The sequence below is a fragment of the Mustela nivalis genome, assembly GCF_964662115.1.
Source record: "Mustela nivalis genome assembly, chromosome: 1".
Lineage (NCBI taxonomy): Eukaryota > Metazoa > Chordata > Mammalia > Carnivora > Mustelidae > Mustela > Mustela nivalis.
This window is the reverse complement of record NC_139020.1, coordinates 131,674,138-131,695,498: the sequence shown is the minus strand read 5'-3', so window position 1 is coordinate 131,695,498 and position 21,361 is coordinate 131,674,138. Positions and strand designations below refer to the sequence as shown.

At 34.0% G+C, this 21,361-nt stretch overlaps 1 protein-coding gene across 15 annotated transcripts in view; it reads left to right on the top strand.

Annotated features, from left to right (window-relative positions):
• TBC1D5 (TBC1 domain family member 5) overlaps positions 1-21,361 on the top strand; it is a 546,098-nt gene that overhangs the window by 323,998 nt on the left and 200,739 nt on the right. For all 15 annotated transcript variants that reach the window (XM_082684967.1, XM_082684972.1, XM_082684966.1 and 12 more), the window contains 5 exons: positions 2,679-2,781; positions 10,486-10,574; positions 12,090-12,140; positions 12,237-12,306; positions 18,065-18,237. In XM_082684967.1, the coding sequence (XP_082541093.1) occupies positions 2,679-2,781; positions 10,486-10,574; positions 12,090-12,140; positions 12,237-12,306; positions 18,065-18,237 (486 nt within the window). The remainder of the gene's footprint in view (positions 1-2,678; positions 2,782-10,485; positions 10,575-12,089; positions 12,141-12,236; positions 12,307-18,064; positions 18,238-21,361) is intronic.

The window sequence follows — 21,361 nt, the reverse complement described above, 5'->3', positions numbered from 1 at the left end:
AACTTTTCTGTGTCTTTCTGCCTTACTTTATTTGATGCTGTGAAACCATCAGAATTTAGAGAGCAAGTCATACTTTTCTAAAAAAGAGGATATCATGAAACTTCATAAATTGGCACTTTAGGGTTGTAGAGTAGTGTTGTAGATAGTGTGCTGTTGCGTAGATATGCTATGTCTGCCTAATACACATTTTTAGTTGATTGGGTATTTGCTAAAAGTGGGTAATTTAAATTATCTACCTGCAATTTAATTCTTGTAGCTCTCTTGTTTTTAATCTTGCAAGTGGTTAGTATGCATTTAAATGAAACTATGAATTGGTATGTAATATAATTTACATTTTTAGTAGTTAGGTATTAAACTCTTACTATATAGTTCATGGGTATTTGTTACAAAGTGGATGTTGCAGTTTTTAGTACTTTCTTGCATAATCAGTTCAGATTGCATCAGCTACGCAAAATTTGGTTGTGCTGGTGTGCATGGAAAATTTTCAAAGAATAGTTAATGGAGGGGATGTGCAAAATCATTTAAGCCATGTGATCTAAATTATGGGGCAAGAATCCTACTTAAAGACATGGCGAGGATGGTATCTAGACTTATTGTGATGATCATTTCGCAGTGTATACAAATATCATATCATGTGTTTTACACCTGAAATTAATATAATGTATGTCAATTATACCTCAGTTTAAGAAAAAGAAAAAAGATAAGGCTAGATTTAAGTCATCTAAGGAGGAGGAAGGAGAAACAATTTCCATTCTCTGAAGGCTTAATCTGTTTTTACCTTAGTAACTACATTTTCTTAAGAAGTTTCTCTTTAGCAATTTAACTGCTTACCTGTCTCTCATCCCGATTACTTTAGTTTAGGATATTTGACTTGTAAGGGCTTTATCAACTTTCTTTTGTCCCAAAGAAGTCATTTAAAAAGTGGTTTTGTTTCTTCCCTGGTTCAGTGCATTTGACATCTTTCTGGAACACCTTTGGCTTCTATGATATAATATTCTTGCTTTGAATCTACTTTCAGGTTAATTTTTCTCTTCTTTGGGAGCTAAGGTCATTTATGCCTACTCACACTCCCTTGCCTGAGTAGAAACTATCTGGAGGGGTCATCAAATTAAGATTCATGGAGAAATATGAGGTCATCTCACTCAAATCCATGGGTTGTTTATTACTGGCAATCCAAGAAAGAGGTCTCCTTTGCTAGAGATAAAATCAAATATATGTGTTTGGGGACAATTGCACATCCAAGGGAATTTCAAGCGAAAGTCACATGAACAGGTGAAGATAAAATAGGCTTCAATCTATTATAAAAATTAGGACCAGAAATGAGATGCTTCAAAAACCATTAGCATAGTTAACCCAGGAACCCAGATTAGACTGGGAAGAAAGTCATTAACTCTCACAGGGAGCAAGAAAAGGATCAGAATGAAGCATAAAACAGCTGAAGTCTCCAGAACAAGGCAGTTAGCCCTTACAATCTGACCTGCCCCACCTTTTCTCCTATCTCATCATCCTGCTTTGGACTGGCAGTACTTCATGGAAGGACTTCTGTTTCTCAGTACTGATCGCCGTACTGTGCCATACCCTTGGAGTACTCATTGCCTTCTGTGCCTTCATCTCTCTTTCTGATTTGGTTATCTTTACCACTGATATGCCATCTTCCTCTTTCTCCTCTCATAAAAATTCTTTTTTAAACCCTTTGTGATTGAACCTATTTATGACTGTTAACTTCTAAGTGACATTCCTTTTTCCCTTATGTACTCATTTTGTATTAAATTGCTATGTATTTGTTCTTTGGATTGTTAGAATTGTATATTCTTTCATTAGGAACAACTATGTAGGGCCACCTGAGTGGCTCAGTCAGTTAAGTGTCTCTGCCTTCAGCTCCAGACATGATCTCAGGGTCCAGGGATCAAGCCCCTTATGGGGCTCCCCACTCAGCGGGAAGCCTCCATCTCCCTCTCCCTCTGCCATTTTCCCTGCGCTCCCCACCCCATGCTCTCTGGCTCTCTCTCTCTGTCAAATAAATAAATGAAATCTTTAAAAAAAAGACAAAAACTGAACTAAAAAACCAACAGCAACTATGTAATCTCCTTTCAAGTGGATACTGTGCCCTTTTTCTATTTCATATTACCTCAAAGCGCCTGGTAGAATTTTTGATCTGGAGAGCGTTTAAGCAATACTGACTAACTTGTTCCATTTGAAGTCAGCATTTTAATCAGACAAACTAACAGCATGGTCATGTATAATAATTTAAATCCTAATACTGGCATTAAAAAAATATAATGATTTCTTCAAAAAGCTGGTACATCCAAAATTACATTCTAGTCCTAAAAACTAAATGGGCTAAAACAAAGTTATCCTGCACCCCAAATATATAGGCTGTGATTCATTTTGCTTAAGAACTGTCATATCCACTGTGTGAGGACTTTAAATACATGGAGACATTTGAAATATTTAGGTGTTGAAAGGTACAGTTTCCATCTGTGATAGAATAATTTCCCTTTTCTCACCCTTTTTCTCTTACCTTATCAGTCCCACCAGTGGCATAAGCTAGTTGCATGGTAAATACACACTTGTACTAACACCTAAAAGTAGCCTTTGATACCTCTTAAACATGAGAGTTTGAAGGTAATTCTTAGAATTCTGCTAGTCAGTTTTAATCCTGTGTTTTCTTTCTTCAGGTTTCCTGAAATGCAGTTTTTCCAACAAGAAAATGTGAGAAAAATTCTTACAGATGTTCTTTTCTGTTATGCTAGAGAAAACGAGCAGTTGCTTTATAAACAGGTAATGAAAATATCGTACAGGTGGCATCCATTGACTCAAAATTTTCTATACAGCTTGACAAATGATAGAGCAATAATGTAGCCTTTATTGTATCCAAAGTTGTATCATAATAGTAAAGCAATCAAAGAGCTGCTTGTCAGCTGCATGGTGAGAAAAGTAAGCTCATTGAAGCACATATGCTTCTTCCTTATTATAAGACATTCCACCAAATTGTCTTCTATAAGGCGTTCAATCTTTTCTTTCAACTTTTGGGAGTTTGTTTATAAACAGCATCTTTGAAGCCAATCTAGTAATAAAACTTTTCAGAGTTGTATATATAAATATTGTTTCTAAATACAGCATTTATAAATATGTGACATGCTGTGTAAAAAATAATCAATGTCCTTCTACTCTTTTAAGATTTACTGGTAATATAACTTTGGAAAGTTCCTCCAAATTTTTTGAAATTTATGATATTCTTTGGTATCCAGATATTTATCCCATTACTAAAGGAAAGAAGATTAAGATTGTTGGATTATGTTTTGCTTTCATTGAAATGTACATTATTTAATATATAAAGAAGTATCTAGGTTTCTACTTAAGCTTATGGTATTCCAATAGAAATACAAAAGTTGGATTTCTTTTTAAAGGTTTTACTTATTTATTTGACTGAGACACAGCGAGAGAGGGAACACAAATGGGAGTCGGAGAGGGAGAAAAGTTGGATATTTTATGTATTTATCAAAATGTATAGTAAGTGGCTGTCTTTTTTCCATTGGACATTCTTTCCTGCTTTGTCGAAGATTAGTTGACCATAGATTTGAGGGTCTATTTCTGGGCTCTCTATTCTGTTCCATTGATCTATGTCACTGGGGAGGGTATGTGCTACGGTGAGTGCTGTGATGTGTGTAAACCTGGCGATTCACGAACCTGGACCCCTGGGGCTAAAAATACATTATATGTTAATAAATCTAAAAATTTTTTTAAAATCATAAGAAACTACTAAAAACAATAGAACACAAACAAAATGTATAAACTAGAAGAAATGGTAGAGCCTATGGGGAGAGGGATATGGAGACTTGCCATTAAATGAATATGAAGTTTTAGTTATGCAAGATGAATAAATTCTAGAGATTTGCTATAAAAAAATGTATAGTAAGTGGGAATTTAAATCAAATTAATAAATTCTCTAACAAAAGTTTTCAATGTATGTCCAACTGATCACTTTCTAACTTCAATGTAATATAACAGAAAACACCTGTTTGGCTAGAGCAATGTGTATGTGTATATATATTTTTTTCTCTTTTTTTTTTTAAGTTTATTTAAGTAATCTTACACTCAGCATGGGGATCCACCTCACAAACCTGGAATCTGGAGTCACACTCAGTCTTCTGACTGAGCCACCCAGGCACCCCTAGAGTAATGTATTTAGTTTGAAATATACTTGATCAGTTTAAAGATAATAAAGTACTGATGAATCACTGAGCTCTACCTCTGAAACTAATAATACACCATATGTTAATTAATTGAATTTATTTATTTTTTTAAGATTTTATTTATTTATTTGACAGAGAGAGATCACAAGTAGGCAGAGAGACAGGCAGAGAGAGAGAGGGAAGCAGGCTCCCTGCTGAGCAAAGAGCCCGATGTGGGGCTCGATCCCAGGATCCTGAGATCACGACCTGAGCTGAAGGCAGAGGCTTAACCCAGTGAGCCACCCAGTGAGCCACACTAATTAATTGAATTTAAATAAAATTTAAGAAAATAAAGATAATAAGCAAAGTCATATTCCAGTTGTCCTAAATAATGTATTTGTTTTTATATACATAGAATACCGAAGGGAACTAAGTTTATCTTACGTTTTAATACTAGTAATATGCTTTCATGTTAATTACATGGTGATTATCACTTTTAGAATGGAAGATGGAAAAAATATATCCCATTCATAATGACGACCAAAACTTTAAAATGCCTTGAAATAAATATAACAATATAGATGCAAAAGATATGTGAAGAAAACCATAAATGTTATTGAAGGACATAAAGCAAGAGTTGAATAAACAGGAGAGTGGTTGTATGTTTGTAGATGGGAAGGCATGAAATATTACTTCTTCCCAAATTAATATGTAAATGTATTATCATTCCAGTGATAATCAGAGAGAGATGCATTTTTTAAAAACTGGACATAGTCATCTTAAATTTAGTGCCAAAAAGCTTTACCATAATTTTAATGGAGATAATACAGCTTAGGGGTTAAGAGCACTGGGTCTGGGCTTAAATCTGTTATTTAAATCTCAGCTCAAGCATTTGCTAGCTACATAATCCTGGACAATTTACTTACTTAAATTTTCTAAATCTTAGTTTTACTGTCAGTAAGAGGAGGACAATAATAATATTGGTTTTGTAGAGTTAAAAACACATAGTGATCATTAAGTGTTCTTATTGGTATTTATGGTGGATTTACTATTATTATCATTATTAAATATTTTAGAGTTGCTACAGAATGTAAGGCAAGGGGAGAATGGCAAAGGGAGGTATGAAAACTTTGTAAACATTCTGTGATCAAGCTAATATGACATTAGTATGGGAATCAACATGGATCAGTGGAACAAACTAAGAACAGGTCCAGTTGTATATGAATTCTTAATATGATAAGATAGGATATTTTCCTTTAATGGGAGAAAAGGATATTGACTTGCCATGTTTGATTTTCCATCTAGAAAAAAGATTAAATTATACATTTATTGAAGAATAAATTCCAGGTGACATAAAGATATAAATATGAAAACTGAAATTTTTAAATGAAATATTGTAAAAAATGTTGGGGAATTGTTTATAATCGCAGGATTGGAAAGACCTTTCCAAGCCAGATAGACTCTCCAGAAGTCAGATAAAAAGTTCAAAGACCCAAAACAAAGAAACCAAAAAGAAGACTGGGAGAAAGTAAATATCAGTGTAGGACTTTTGGAAGCAAATAACAGAAAATCCCATTCAGAATGACTTGAACTCAAAGGATGCTGTTAACACACTTTGCAAGAAGTCTAGGGGCAAAATGGTTCTGCAGCATTAGTTATTCCAGTAGTTCAGACTCCTTTCTGTTTTTCTGTTCTCTCCTCATTGTGTTGGCTTCTGTCATCAAGCTTATCTCTTCGTTGTGTCCTTTCTTCTTTCCAATATTTGAAAATACCTCACAGTAAAAGATTTAGTGATAGCAAACCAAGTCAGAATAAAATTATCCCAAGTTACACATTCTTCTTTAGAGAAAGAAAAAAGTCAATTAAGGAAGTGTTATAATAATGGAAACAAATTCCACAGACAAGGAATAAAAACATAATAACTGCACTCAAACATAAGTGATGTGTGTGGGCCTCTGCATTTGTAAGGAAGACTAGGCAGGAATAGGGAAGGTCAGATTCTTGATAATTTAGACAAAGTCAATTACTGAATAAGAACGTATCATTAAGATACTCTTGGGAGTCCCTTAATAAGACTTAATTACTCCCTGTACATGTTTAAAATCCTATAGATTCTTTACATAGAAATAATACCTTGCTAAAGAAGGACTGAATATTTAGCCAGATCAAATTTAAGAAAAAAAAACCTTGAGTTTCATCACAAGCTGTTAAAGCTATTATTTTGTACTAGGTGACACCCCGTTTAACATCGACCATATTGTTAATAGTTATGGGATTTTATTGAATTAATGAGACTGTTATCATGTAGTAGAATGTCTTGCTGAGTTAATTGAAACTGCAGAGATTATATAAATGGTATTAATGAACTTTGACTGCCTGATGCCTCAGCTTTAATAAAGACTGCTTGGTGGGCTAAATGAACACAGGCAGATAAAAGAACAGGTTCAATTTTGTGAGCCTACAGGCTGTTGATGAAGAAAACTTCGTTACCTTTATTTTCAACTGGCATGAGTTTGGAGTGCAGTGACTACTAACGATCCAGCAGGGATAAAGGCTTTAAGCAAGCAGAAATGCTGATGGTGTAGATGCAAGCAAAATATACATTTTGGGAACCAATAAGTATACTGGCAATCTATTATGTTTTATTTTGCTTTGTCGAATTTACAGCATATTGAATTTCTGATCATTCTTTCTAAATGGTTCTCTTTTCCTATAAAGATGTTCATACACTTGCCATTTGTAATTATTAATCAGGTTTTGCTAGTCTAGAATTCAGAGTCAAACTAACAATCTCTTCCAAGTCTAATTGAGGAAATGTCTCCAGTTTAGTTGGAAGTCAACAGTGAATTTGTAAAAAAAGGTTGTCTTAATGATATTCAGGGGACTCTTAATTTTCATTATACAAAGAGCACCCTTATTTATTGATTTGAAATATGATTTAATGTTATTCTATTTCATTTTTCATATTGTAGTTCAACATTTACCAGTACATTGCTATATGGAGAGGTAGATGTTTAATCAGTCACCATGGAGTGAGTACCTTCTATGTGCTGAACCTGTAGTAGGAACTGGATTTTTTTTTTAATCTACAAATAAAAACATATCACAGTTTCTAATTCTAAAAACTTATCATAGTTTCTAGTCACTTCTGTGCTCATTTCATTGTGTGTCTTGCTCTCTAGACCGAAAGCTCCATAATGGTAAGAAACTTGCTCACTTCATTCACTTTTGTGTTCTCAGCATTGTCATAGGTAGTTAATAATTTTTGACATAGGAAGTTGAAGATGAGTAATGCAGGAGCAAATGAGAATCTGGAGAGAGTATTGCAGAAACTAGAGGGAAGAGAAAACTTAAAGAGGGTGGGAAGATGCATTTAGGCAAGAACTGATTCTTATTAAAGCAGCCATTAGTTAGAAAATTACATAGAGGGGGAAAAGACCAAATGAGATCACCGCCACATCAACAGCAAAAACCTAGTAAAAACTTAGCAGTTTACAAACTCTTGGGTTGGAAAATCTGTTATTCTTTAAACTATCTATTTTCTTCAAGTTAATTTTAATGCAGTGCCAATAAAATTGCAGTATTTTGATTAGCCTTTTATTTAAATGACACTAAAGTTTACCTTCTAATTAAATTAGGACAGGCAAGATAATTTTGAGAAAAAGAATAGAAAATATGGAAGAATAGAATATTTTACAGTTGAAGTCATTAAAGTAGTGAAGTTCTTGTTAAGAATGTACAAACCACGTATTGCATGGAGCCCCAGGTGTTATATGTAAGCAATGAATCTTGGAAAACTACATCAAAAACTAATGATGTGTTGTATGGTGACTAACATAACATAATAAAAAAATAATTAAAATAATTTTAATAATTTTAAAATAATAAAAATAATTTTAAAAAGAATGTACAAACCAATGGAATACCAATAAAAGCCGAGAAAAAATGAGCACCAACTATTCAGTAAGTATATGGTAAAGACAACATCTCAAAACTCTTAGGAGAAGATGGATTACTCAATAATTAGTTGAACTCTTGTGCAGAGAGAAATACAAGTTTATTCTTCAGGACAAAACTAAAAGCCAGATCAGTTAAGAATTAGCTATAATAAAGAAAACTATGTACTCACCTAATCTCCATATAAGGAAGTCATTTTCAGGCATGAAAATAGGAAGCCATGAAGGATGATGTATTGATCTGATAGTTTTGAAGTATGGAGCTTCATGATGACATAGGATCTCACAATTAAAAAACAATGATAAACGTGGGATGGTATAACAAAAATGACTACAGGTTAATATCCTGAATTGGTGAAGAACTGTAACAAATTATCAGGAAAAAGGGAACTCTTCATTAGGAGAAAATGGGCAATTCATTAAATGATAATGACCAATAAAATTTTTTGTCAGTCTCACTAGCATTTACTGTCAGTCAAACAGTAAAATAACTGTTTGATTATGAAGTTTTATAGGATTTCAAAAAACATAAATAAAACATAACAGTATAAGTTAAGATGTGTGAAGTGGCAATTTTTATGCCCTAAAGTGAGGGAATCCTTTCTGAAGGGCAGCCTAATTGTATACATAAGAAACTTGAACCAGCTTCTTTACTCATTGACCCAGAAATTCTCCTTCTAGGGACTTTATCCTGAGGAAGTCATAGAAAAAGGCAAAAAGATTACCACAAAGATATCTAATTTTTAATTTAGTTTTTAATATTTCTTTCTTTTGATCAGCCTGTCCTTCCTTCCTTCTCCCTCCCATTTCTTCCTTTCTTTCTCCTTGTCTTTTTTTTTTTTCTTTTCTGTATCTATAGTAATTCTTACAGCAGTTTGCTATTACTTTGATCATCAAATTACGGCACTTGGTTTGTGGAATAATTAGAGATTATTCCAGTAGAATAAATACCTCATGATGATTTTAAAGCATACTTAGCACTTAGTTCCATTTTTTCTGTGTCTCTACCGTGTTCCTCTAAGGGATAGTCAAATAGTCCTCTCAAAGTTTGTTTAATAAGGAATTGGTTACTTAAAAAGATTGAAGTGGTGTACGGTAATTTGTCTTAATCACCAGAAAGCTGTCGGTGTGTCACAAATTATTTTATACAAATGTCAGTGAGTCCTAATTCAAGTCTAGTGGTAACTTACAAATGAACTCTGATGGAGTTTACTTTGATATTATTTTGTGATGATCACTAGCTTTTAAGAATGGCATGGTACTTCTAGAATGTACAGAAAGTTGTGTGTCTGCCCTTCCATCATGGGAAGTCACTACTTCCACCCATGAAACTCTGTCTTGTCTTTGCTTTCATATTTTTTTAAATTTCTTATTAAGGTGGTGTTTTGTATTTTTTTTTTAAATTAAAAATCATCCATAGTTATTAAGCAAAAGGAAAATATAATTTACTTACTTTAAGAGGCAGAAAAGATTATAATCTATTTTTAACTTGCTAAAACACATTTTCTGATGCTTAAGGGGTAAAAATTCTTGTAGTTAACAAGGCAGATTACTAATGTGGAATGTCTTATTCTCTACAATAATGGATAAATAATGAATTTTTATAATATTTTTTTAGAGACAACTTAGTAACCAATGTAGTTTTTTGCTTCTGTGCTTATTCATATAATACACAGGTGAGCACCAGTATAAGGAAAAAATATATAATCGGTGAATTCACTAAATAAATTGAACAGTAACCTTATAGTTGAAGTAGACAGGGAAAAAAAAAACTATGGTAGTTTTCAGATTAAAGATGTTGAAATCATACTTTGAAAACTGTTTGCTGTTATACCTGCTAAAGATTGTTTCTTTTATTATCCAACATTTCCAGCTAGCTGACTTCAGCTCTTCCTAAATCTACAGACATCCTAATTTTGAGCCATTATATAATGAAAACATTGGATGTAATTTCCTTAGGTCTACAGTTCTTAGTTGCCCTTCTTACTGCAGATCTTTACACTGTAGCTCATGATTATAATTTGCATAAATGAAATTCATATTTATGAGTACAGATCGTGAAGCAACTGACAGGTGCAAGGTTGTCTACCATGCCAATTTATTGTTTGTTGTGTCATTTAAAAGAGAGCTGCTCTCCATGTTTTAAAGAAGAATTTGTGCTGTGGTTGAATTGGAATCAAATTCTAAAAGTAAATAAAATCTCATTTTGTAGCTTTTCATTTTATGCATTTCAATGAAATATGGAAATGTTGGTGGTGAGGATCAGTTGAAGAAGCATTTAACTGAGCCTAGTTTGTCCACTGGTGGACCCTCAGCATCCTCCCCCTCTCATTTCTCCTGCTCATATGTTTCAGGGAATGCACGAGCTGTTAGCGCCTATAGTCTTTATCCTCCACTGTGACCACCAAGCTTTTCTTCATGCCAGTGAGTCTGCCCAACCAAGGCAAGTTTTTATTTGGGCTCCTTCTCTTTTTTTCAGCCTTGCTGTAATCATTTTAACCTCAGAATCTTTTATATTGAAGGTACTTTTGTAAATTATAAACATTTGGTTGTGTTTCATGTGGCTGATTGTTTACTCCACATAATAGTTGTAGTCCTGGTTCAGCTATGGGACAAATTTAGAATCATAAATGACTTTGAAAATCTTAGATCTGTGGCAAAGGAAGGTATATAACTAATGGATCAAGAAGAGGAAATTTTTGTTAAGATGGCAAAGAGCTAATGACTGATGATATTCATATATACCATCCTCTAATGATTCTTTCACTGTTGGCTGTATGAAAACCTTGTCTGTGAGATCCTTTCTCCTCATGAGGTTTCACTGAGTTCAGGTCATGAACCCCTGTCTTGTAAATAAACAAAAATAACTTGTCATGTTTTAAGATACATTAATTTATTCTTTACAGCAAGAAACTTTAGTAATTATATTTAACTTAGGCTAATTTTTAGAATTTATTTCCACTTTAGATGCAGTAACTGAGGGCCCAGAGAGGCAGCCAGCCAGTATCTTGGGACTAGAGACTGTGAGATGATAAAACTTTGTCAAAAGTATTCCATAGGTTAACCGTTCTATGTGCAGAACATAAAAAATTAACACATAACATTTTATGTATTTATCTCTACAATTATGAATCAAATATAGCCATCCATTTTGCTGACCATAAATTAGAGCCTTTGTTAAATTAGCCCTTGTTTACTATATTATAGATTAGTATTTTCTAGTTCCTCTCGAGTTTCTCTAATTATACAAATATGAGTTTGTGCATTTGACTAGAGTAACCATGTCTTAATTATCCTTTCTTCAGTTATTCTAAAGTATGGTAAGGATGAAGTTAGTCTTGGGATCCTGGTTTCATGCCAGTTTTATCTTTTTAAAAGCATGTGTGTACAATATGCTTCACAGGAAAGTATAGATAATTGAAAATTGCTTTTAAATAAGTTGGACCTGCTGTTTTGGCAGTTTCAAGCCATTGAAAGGTAAAAGCAACACTAAAATAGATTTGAAAGAGGTATTATCGCTAATCAGTGGATATTAAAATACAATTAAAATGGAAGCCATTGAAAGAAAATAATATTCTGATAGGATATATATGACCAGTAAGTAAGTGTTTTGTTTTGTTTTGTTTTGTTTTGGAAAACAAGTGGCAGATTGTGGCGTAATCAATTTATTCTAGATCAGGCACATTCAAGGAATATATTGTCACATTTTGTAGTGGTTATTTGGAGTAATTAGATAGTTAGTTCATTGTGGTACAGACAAGGCACCTAATTTGTTTTTGATCTTTATAGAAAGAAAAGATTTCATTTATTAATGAAATTGTTTTTTTATTTAGAAGGGATGATTTTTTATTTGCACACTGTATGAAAGTTGGCTTATAAGTATAGAATAAGGCAACTTCTACATCTCCTTCTACTAAAAAAATTATACATTTTGACTATTTGTATTGCTTTTTTTAAGTGAGGAAATGAAAACTCTTTTGAACCCTGAGTTTCTGGAACATGATGCCTAGTAAGTACAAAAACTTTCTATTATTCTTATTTTTTTTACTATCTCTATTTCAGTGAGGGTTTAACGTTAATACTGTATTATTTTTCTAATTTTTAGTGCAATGTTCTCACAGCTTATGGAAACTGCTGAACCTTGGTTTTCTACTTTTGAGCATGATGGTCAAAAGGTAAGTGTTTCTGTACAGATCTTTTCAATATATTTGAGGGAACAAATGATTTTAATAAGTAGGAACATTTCATTATTACTATTAAAAAAAACCCAAATTTAAAAATCTATGGAATAAGATTGAATGGGGGATCTAAGCCATATTGCTAATAATATTGGCAGGTATTTAAAGGTAAAATAAAAAATTTCACATAAATGGGAATTTTATTTTATATGTATTTTATTTTATATGTATATTATCTGTGCAATAGAGCTTCTGACTTGAAATATTATTACAAATTTTGAATGACAAGTACATTTATCTGCCTGATCTGTTGCTACATGTGTGAGTTGATAGACATTTTGTTACTGAAATGCATAGACAAACTCTATATGAAATAGGCTATCTTATTTTTACTAATACATCACTATTGAATTTACACAATTTAGCTTCAATACCATCATTTATCATTTACTCTCTCTTACTCTTTTTAACTGTAATTTTTATTATGTGTTATAATTGATATGCCATACCATTCACCTTTAAAGTGTATAATTTAGTAGTTTTTAGTATATTCACAAGATTATGCAGATGTCCCTATTATCTGATTGAGAAATATTTTCATCACCCCAAAAGGAAATCTCATACTCATTAGCTGTCACTCTGCATTTGCTCCATTTCCCAGAGTCGCTGGCGTTACTAATGTACTTCTGCTTTCTATTACATGCCTATTCGGAACATTTCCTATAAATGGAACCATATAATATGTTGCCTTCTGTGATTGACTCCTTTCACTAAGCATGATGTTTTGGTATTCATACTTGTTGTAGCATGCATCAGTACTTCACTACTTTTCGTGACCAAATAATATTTCACCGTGTGGATATACCACATTTTGTTTATCCATACATCAGTTGATGGACATTTGGGTTTTTTCACTTTTTGGTTATTAAGAATAATGTTGCTGTGAACATTTGTGTATAAACTTCATGTCTACGTATATTTTCAATGCTTTTGGCATTTCTCTAGGAGTGGAATTGCTGAGTTAACTGACATTTTAAACAAACATATATGCTAACTTAGAGATCATATGGTGTTTTCATTATCATTATACAATATTAGAAAAATGCCAATTATTCTGGCAAGGGATGTCATTAAGAGTTTTTGGTATATTTTTTCTATATGATTAATTTATTTTATATTGGTACAACTGATTGCATTCTGCTTAGAAACCATATATTATTCTGTCACTTTATTCCATTTCTTAAAAAATGAAATGGATAACTAATGTGCTTTATGCCTTTGGTCTAGATCAGGGCAAACTACTGCCTGCAGGCCAATTTGGCCTGCCAGCTGTTTTTATACAGCTTGGGAATTAAGCATGGCTTTTACATTATTAAATGGCTGAAAAACTATGAAAAGAAGAATAATATTTTGTGGCATATGAAAATTCTATGGAATTCAAATTTCCATGTTCATAAAAAAGTTTTATTGGGAAATAGCCATGCCTGTTTGTTTCCTTATTGTCTGTCGCTGCTTGCTCATTGTAATGGTTCATTACAAAGTTAACTAGTTGCAGCACAAACTATATGACCTATAAAGCCTAAAATATTTACTATCTGGCCTTTACAAAGAAAATTTGCTGATCTTCAACCTAGGGGATAAAGTCTTTAGTAATATATCAACATGTTACATTTAGTAAGGGTTATTAGAGGTGAAACTTATAAGCATATTTGATGAACTGCCATGTTTTAGAACAATTACTTCATATTTGTTCTTGATAGGAGATTTGATGAAGTCATGGACTTATGTGAAAAGCCAAAATGTTGAGCAAAAAGTATTTGAATACATTTAAATAAAAACATGATCATTTTATGCAGTGGTCATTTTGTATTTTATAACTGATTCACTGTATCTACAAAAGCAAATGATAAAGATGTGAGCATTACTACTTTTCAGTTTTACCCATTCATGTTGATATCACTGAGTCAAGTTCGTGAAAATGGCTAAGACAGCATAAAAAAGGATATTTCTTCATTTTGTCAAGAAAAAACACATAGATGTGACCTCTGAGCATTTATGTTACTTGCATATATCAATGAATAATACATTTCTATAAAGCATATGTAGTGAATCCCTCTTTCATCCTCCTCTTTTTATTCTATGTCTTGATTCTATCACCTTTCTTAAAAGAAGTTTGAGAAATGAATATACTACTCTCTTTAAGTTCTTCTAGTTCCCCTGACAATTCAGTTCCATCACTGTGCGTGCTGCCTCGGTCAGCAGACACTCTTCCCATAATAAGACTTTCTTCATGAAGAAAGCAGTGTGTTGCTTTACATAATGGTGTGGAATTATCTCGCTGAATCCTTATAACACTTTGTGGACTGGCACTAACCTGTAGAGTACATTTTGAGTACCACTTAATAAATGGTTAGGAAGATTGCTAGTTTTATTGGTACTTGTAGCTATCCCATATGATAATATTTGTTAAATGCAAATAGCATTTTTATGATGATAAATCCTGAAGATAAGGAATATCTTACATTAACTTTAAAACTTTCTCTTTTGGTTTCATCGTTAGATAAGCTGTTTACCATTTAAATGATCATGAGCCTTACTTGTGAGTTTCTTAAATTTAAGCAATTTTATTGTAAGTATTCTGAGCACAGAGGAAATCTTTTCAAACTACAGTTTATGTAAGTCTGTAGTTCTTAAGCTACACATGAGTCTCCATTCAGTATTTGATAAATGAACCACATAGGGTGTTGATTTAGTGACAACTCATTCTCTTCAACCTGGAAATGGATTACATGATTTTTCATTAAATTAAACCTTTTTAAAAGGCTAATTTAGGATTAGGTCTCTCCAAAGCCAGGGATTGTATCTCTACAGAAGTATGTTTATTCAAGACCCTTAGAAAATGACTAGGTATAGTGATCTGTTTCCCATATGGTTGTTATAAACCCTACCTGAGCTCAGTGCCTTCATCCCACCGAGTATGGTATTCAGCCACACAACATTCTTCAGTAAAGAAAAACTACATAACTAAAATAAGCAAAAAGTTGAGTTGTTCATTTTTAAAGGAAAGTTGGCTTCAGAGTAAACACTGTCTCTTGAATGTGAATGGTGTCTTACAGTTAGCATGAACTCTCCCAAATTATTTTAATTTAATACCAGTAGGAAAAAATTTGAGCAAGAATTAATTATTTTTTTTAAATTACAGCATCCTGTCATTTGAAGAGAATACTTGATACAATAAAACCAGAAAATGGTATCCTGGTTTTACTATTTTTATAATAAATGACCACAACACAGAGGTATCTTTTTCTCCTATCTATACAAATTAGCAGAAACTAATTGAGCCATAAAAAATCAGTATGGTTTTACATTCCTCAGACCTGAAGATGCTGGTGTAGACACTGTAGCAAGTACTAAGGACTACGTCTCTTTTTAAGACTTTGTATCCTGGAAAGATAGATGGAACCTCTTCCAGCAAAGTTTTCCTAATGCTAACACATGCCCCTCCTCTCCTCTTTCTTTCTATGAGCCTGATTAGTCATTGATCTTATGTGGATTTTTACATTTTTTTCTGTATAGTCTTCCTCTCCAGACTACAATGGCAAGAGCTTTACTTTCTTTATTTCATGCCCCTGAATGTCCAGTGATGATAAGATGATGTTCCTTTTAGAGATCTCATGGTTTAGGAACCAGAGAAGTAGAAACAGGTACTGTAGTAGTAAAGAAGAAGATGATGAAATAGGACCTGACAGTTAAGCCAGATCTTAAAGATCACTGGGAAGCTCCTCTATGGAAACACTGGGGAGGGGATATTTCAAGTTAAAGAATGGCATCCCTAGGATCTCTGAAAGCACAGTAAGAGTAGAGACCAACCAGATAATGAAAGACCTTATAGACCTAGCTCAAGAATTTGTCTTTTGTTGGGGTGCCTGGGTGGCTCAGTGGGTTAAAGCCTCTGCTAGCTCAGGTCATGATCCCAGGATCCTGGGATCAAGCCCCACATCTGGCTCTCTGCTCAGCAGGGAGCCTACTTCCTCATCTCTCTCTACCTGCCTCTCTGCCTGCCTCTCTGCCTACTTGTGATCTCTGTCAAATAAATAAATAAAATCTTTAAAAAAATTTTTTTTCTTTTGTTTTTGTTTTTCCTGTGGAAGCTATTGAAAAGTTTTAAAGAGAGCAACTGGGCATAATTTAATATCTGTTTTAGATGAATCACCAGGCATTTTGGAAGCTAGATTTAAAAGCAGACTGAGTTAAGAGCAGTGAGAACAGTTAGGAAAGAAATGATTAGGACCCCAAATCAGTTTATAACAGTAGAGCTGTAGGAGAGAAGACATAGTAAGAGTCTCCTGAGTGGTTCTGAGGAGGTAAAATTGGCAAAGTGTGTGTGTTGTTATTGGAGAATGGGTTGAGGTTGGCATGGGGAAAGGATGAACATGTTTTTGAGCAGAAGGTGATAAGCTCAGTAGTGGGTCTGCTGAATTGGAGACCCTTTTGTAACCCAGGATTCCTTGCCAACATACGAATGTATGAAAGGGAACCCAGGAAGGTTCTAGGTCATGAATATAGATTTGGAAGTCTTTGGAAAATGGGTGTTGGTTGAAGTACTGTGTATGAGTAAGATCACTCAGGGAATCACAAGCAATAGAGAATTAAACTAGGATCAGACCTCTATGAAAAAGCAGCATTTGCAAAGCAGAAACAAAAATTTGAGCTAGAGCAGTTGAGTGAGGGAGTGGCAGACAGTCATCAGAGAATGATGCTATAAATCTCAAGACTGGAAAGAGGTAGAATTTGAGGACTCAACATAAGAAAGGTTAGACATAGGGACGCCTGGGTATCTCAGTTAGTTAAGTGTCTGTCTTCGGCTCAGGTCATGACCTTGGGGTACTGAGATGGCGTCCCTGGGCTCCTTGCTCAGCAGAGAGCCTGCTTCTCTCTCGCAGCTGCTCCCCCAATTTGTTCTTCTCTGTCTCTCCCTCTTACCTCCCCCTCTCTCTGATAAGTAAAAAAAATAAAATCTTGGGGGAAAAAAAGAAAGTTTAGACATCATATTAGGGGAAATCCTCAGACTTGAGATGGTGGTTGAAGTTTACATTAAAGCATTGCAAGCAGTACAGGTACATCTTTCTTAATGTGGGATTTGGAAGGGGAGGAGGGAGAGTTGTAGTTAGCCTATGTAGTGTTTTGTTTTGTTTTGTTTTGTTTTGTTTTGTTTTTAAATTCAGCTTTACTTTTGGTCTGGAGAGCTTAAAAATCTTCCTACTCAGCCATTTAAATTAATCAAAGGACAGAAAATATCTTCTTTTCTAATACTTTCCTTTATTTCCTGACTTTTTTTTTATAGTTTTGAGAGCTCAAAGTAAAACAGTTTTCATTTCTTGTTTTTCATGTTTAGATCTTATATCACAAGAAATATCTTACCAGAGTCATTCCATTTAGGTCCCATGGCTAATTAGACCAACTAACTATAGACAAGTAGAATAGCAGCTACCACAACCTCTAGCAGAAATTATCTTGAAATACTTAATGTCACCAGAGAAACTGGTCAAGGGAATAAGGTAGGAAATATTTCAGAAGACAGTTTCTGGCCTTCATTTTATGAGCACAATCATCTGTATGACAATCAGCATATGATTCCACAATTTAAGCATTCGTCATGAGATGATTAATGTAGTTACTGGTTATTGAAGAATGATGTCCACATATTTGTTCATTTCATATTGATATAACACATGCTCCACTTTTTTCTTTTTAGGGGAAAGAAACACTGATGACTCCCATTCCCTTTGCTAGACCACAGGATTTGGGGCCAACAATTGCTATTGTTACTAAAGTCAACCAGATCCAGGATCATCTACTGAAGAAGCATGATATTGAGCTTTATATGCACTTGAACAGGCTGGAAATCGCACCACAGATATATGGGTTGTAAGTACCGAAGTTTAAGTTTCAGCTGTATCTAATTATGACTTGGTGGTTTCTGTATGTCTCAGATCCACAGAAGTAAGACCAGAACTGTTTCACCTCCATTTCATTTCATATGTCTTATGTGCCAGGCTCTGTGTTACTATTTTCACATACCATATTTCGTCTCATACTCAAACCAATCCTGTTAATTGAGTGTTGTACAGAGGAAGAAACTAAGCCCAACTCTGTGTTTAGACATATTAAATAGTGAAGTCATAATTCAGATTCAGGTGGGATTGGCTCTGTAATCTGCAGAGCCCAGCACAAAATAAAAATGAATGTCCCCTGTTAAAAAAAAAAAAAAAAATCAGCAAGAATTTCAAGATGACAGCAACAGATCAGTAAGCCAAGCTTTCTAAGAAGTTCAGGGTCACACAGATCATACACACATGAAACCAGCCTCAAACCTAAACAAACCTGCAGGATATTCATGTTCTTTCCATTTTGGGGGGAAGTACATTTCTAAAAGTAAGATAAATGTCCCTCATAGTGAACATAACATGGTAGTCATCTTCAGCCATGTAACTTCTGTAGCATACTGTAGCAGAAGAAAAGGGAGCCAATCACTCCTCAGATATGTGTGTCTGTTTGTATGTGTACTTATTCAGTGGCTTAATAGGGTGGGTAGGAAAATTAGAAAGATTACAGTTTTGGGGCGCCTGGGTGGCTCAGTGGGTTAAGCCGCTGCCTTCGGCTCAGGTCATGATCTCAGGGTCCTGGGATCGAGTCTAACATCGGGCTCTCTGCTCAGCGGGGAGCCTACTTCCCTCTCTTTCTCTCTGCCTGCCTCTTAGTCTACTTGTGATTTCTCTCTGTCAAATATAAATAAAATCTTAAAAAAAAAAAGATTACAGTTTTAATAAATATGAATTAATTGTGTAGCACTACAGATATTAAAAGGATCCTTTATATTGAAGCAGTAGAACATTTATAGCTAGTGCTGGGCAGTTCCTTGGTAGATATTTTCTGCAATTTCATCCCTCGCTAGAACATGGAAAACTAAGAAGATATTATTAAGATATATATAATAGATGCTCAGTAAATATGAATTGTTTATTTGAATTACAGAGAATTTCAAACAAGTCAAAGGTTTCAGACCAGAGCAGAGGCTATTTATTTAGCCCAAGAAAAGAAAATCAGTGAGTGTTTTCTTTATGTTCTCATGTGAAAGAGTCTTTCACTAATTATAACTCAGCTTTCTATCTTCTTTGGAAGCCCTGAACTGTGAGTAAAGATGCTTGCTTTTCGGTTTTAATGGTGCTTATTTTCATTTCTGTGACTTAAGCTTGACTTCAGCATTGAGAGCAGCTTCATCATTCCTACTGGAAATGAAAAAATTGTGGGTAACATGGGTATTGGGCAGTACTGCAATTATTAATGAATCACCATTTACACTTAAAAGTCTGGCTAATGTGTTTGTGATTATAGTTATAAAAATTTACTTTAAAACAGATAGGGCAAGGTCAGGAGATGAAGTCTGTATTCCTCTCCCTTGTGCACTCAAAGAAATGATTTATTCAAATAGAAAAGCCCATTCTACACCCTCAAAAATTGTTTACTAAACTCTAGATATTGTTCTTAAATACTGGAGAAAGAAATTAATGTTGGACATATTTATCATTTCTTTGAAATGCTTTATTGTTTATTACCTCTTTGAGCTGGTGCTTTACATTGCAGTGGTGGTGGTATGGACTCAGGTAAGATGATTTATAAACCACTGTGTTCCAGTTTCCTTTTTAGACATTAGTTTCCATCAGCTTTCTTTTCATCATAATGATTCATAGGGCTTTTTTGACATCCCACCAGCACCTTCCCGATAAAATTCCATGATCCGTGAAATACTCACTCTTAATCCTTGCAACTTTATTTTTCAGCAGTACTAATAATACCAGGGTTTGCAATAACCATAGCTGACTCAATTATCCCATTATTTTAGTATAGAATCTCCTCTGCATTAACTAAAAATATACATTTTTTCATCTTTGAAGAAGTCATTCATTCTCTTAATTGGTCTCTACTATAGTGTAAGGAGTTTACTCCATTTACTAAATCTGATTTTCTTTTTTTTTTCTTTTTTTTTTTTTTAAAGATTTTATTTATTTATTTGACAGACAGAGATCCCAAGTAGGCAGAGAGGCAGGCAGAGAGAGAGGAGGAAGCAGGCTCGCTGCCGAGCAGAGAGCCTGATGTGGGACTCGATCCCAGGACCTGAGATCATGACCTGAGCCGAAGGCAGGGGCTTAAACCAATGAGCCACCCAGGCGCCCCTGATTGTTTTATTTCTATTTGTGGGATACATGTGGTCAAATTTTCCTTTGTCTTTGTGCTGCCTTCAGTTGTACAACTCATCTGTATATTTCCTCTTGATGACTTTCAGTGTCTTTGGGGGCCAGAGAAAAAAATGAGTATAATATGAAATAGTAGTTAGAAGCATAGGCTTTGAAATGAAGTAGATCTGTTTAGCCACTTTGATCCTTGTTTTCTTCATATGTGAAATGAGGAGTAAATGTAATGGTACCTACTTCTTAGGGTGCTGATGAGAATTCAGTTATAATATGCAAAAATCATAGTGCTCAGTATGTAGTAAGCATTCAAGATATGTTTAGCAGTACTTTTTTGATCATTATTTGGCATTACCATTACTCAATTAAGATGTCATGGCTTTGTGAATATGATGTAGTATGTGTTTCATGAACCTTTCCACCTCTGGCTTTTTGTGTTTTCTTCACGAAAGCATTTGAGCTTCTACTTAAGTAGAAACATAACAGCTATCTTTTAGACCAGTGCTTCTAACTAGACAGTGTAGAAACTGAAGAGTAAACTTCTATAGAAACAGATTACAGCAATTTGTCACAATAATTTTGTGTTCTTAAATCTAAAAAAAAATTGTATGTTTGTACCTCATGAAAATGAATTGAAATATTGTGCTTGGTTTTATGTCATATAAGTAATATTCATCTAAATAATTGCCGATGCTACTATCCATTCCTGCTGGAACAAAGTTGGTAATTTAGGCTGACATTCAGTATTAATACTTAAAAACAATAAGCTTGCATTTTGAGTACTTTATCCTCAAGTGGACAAA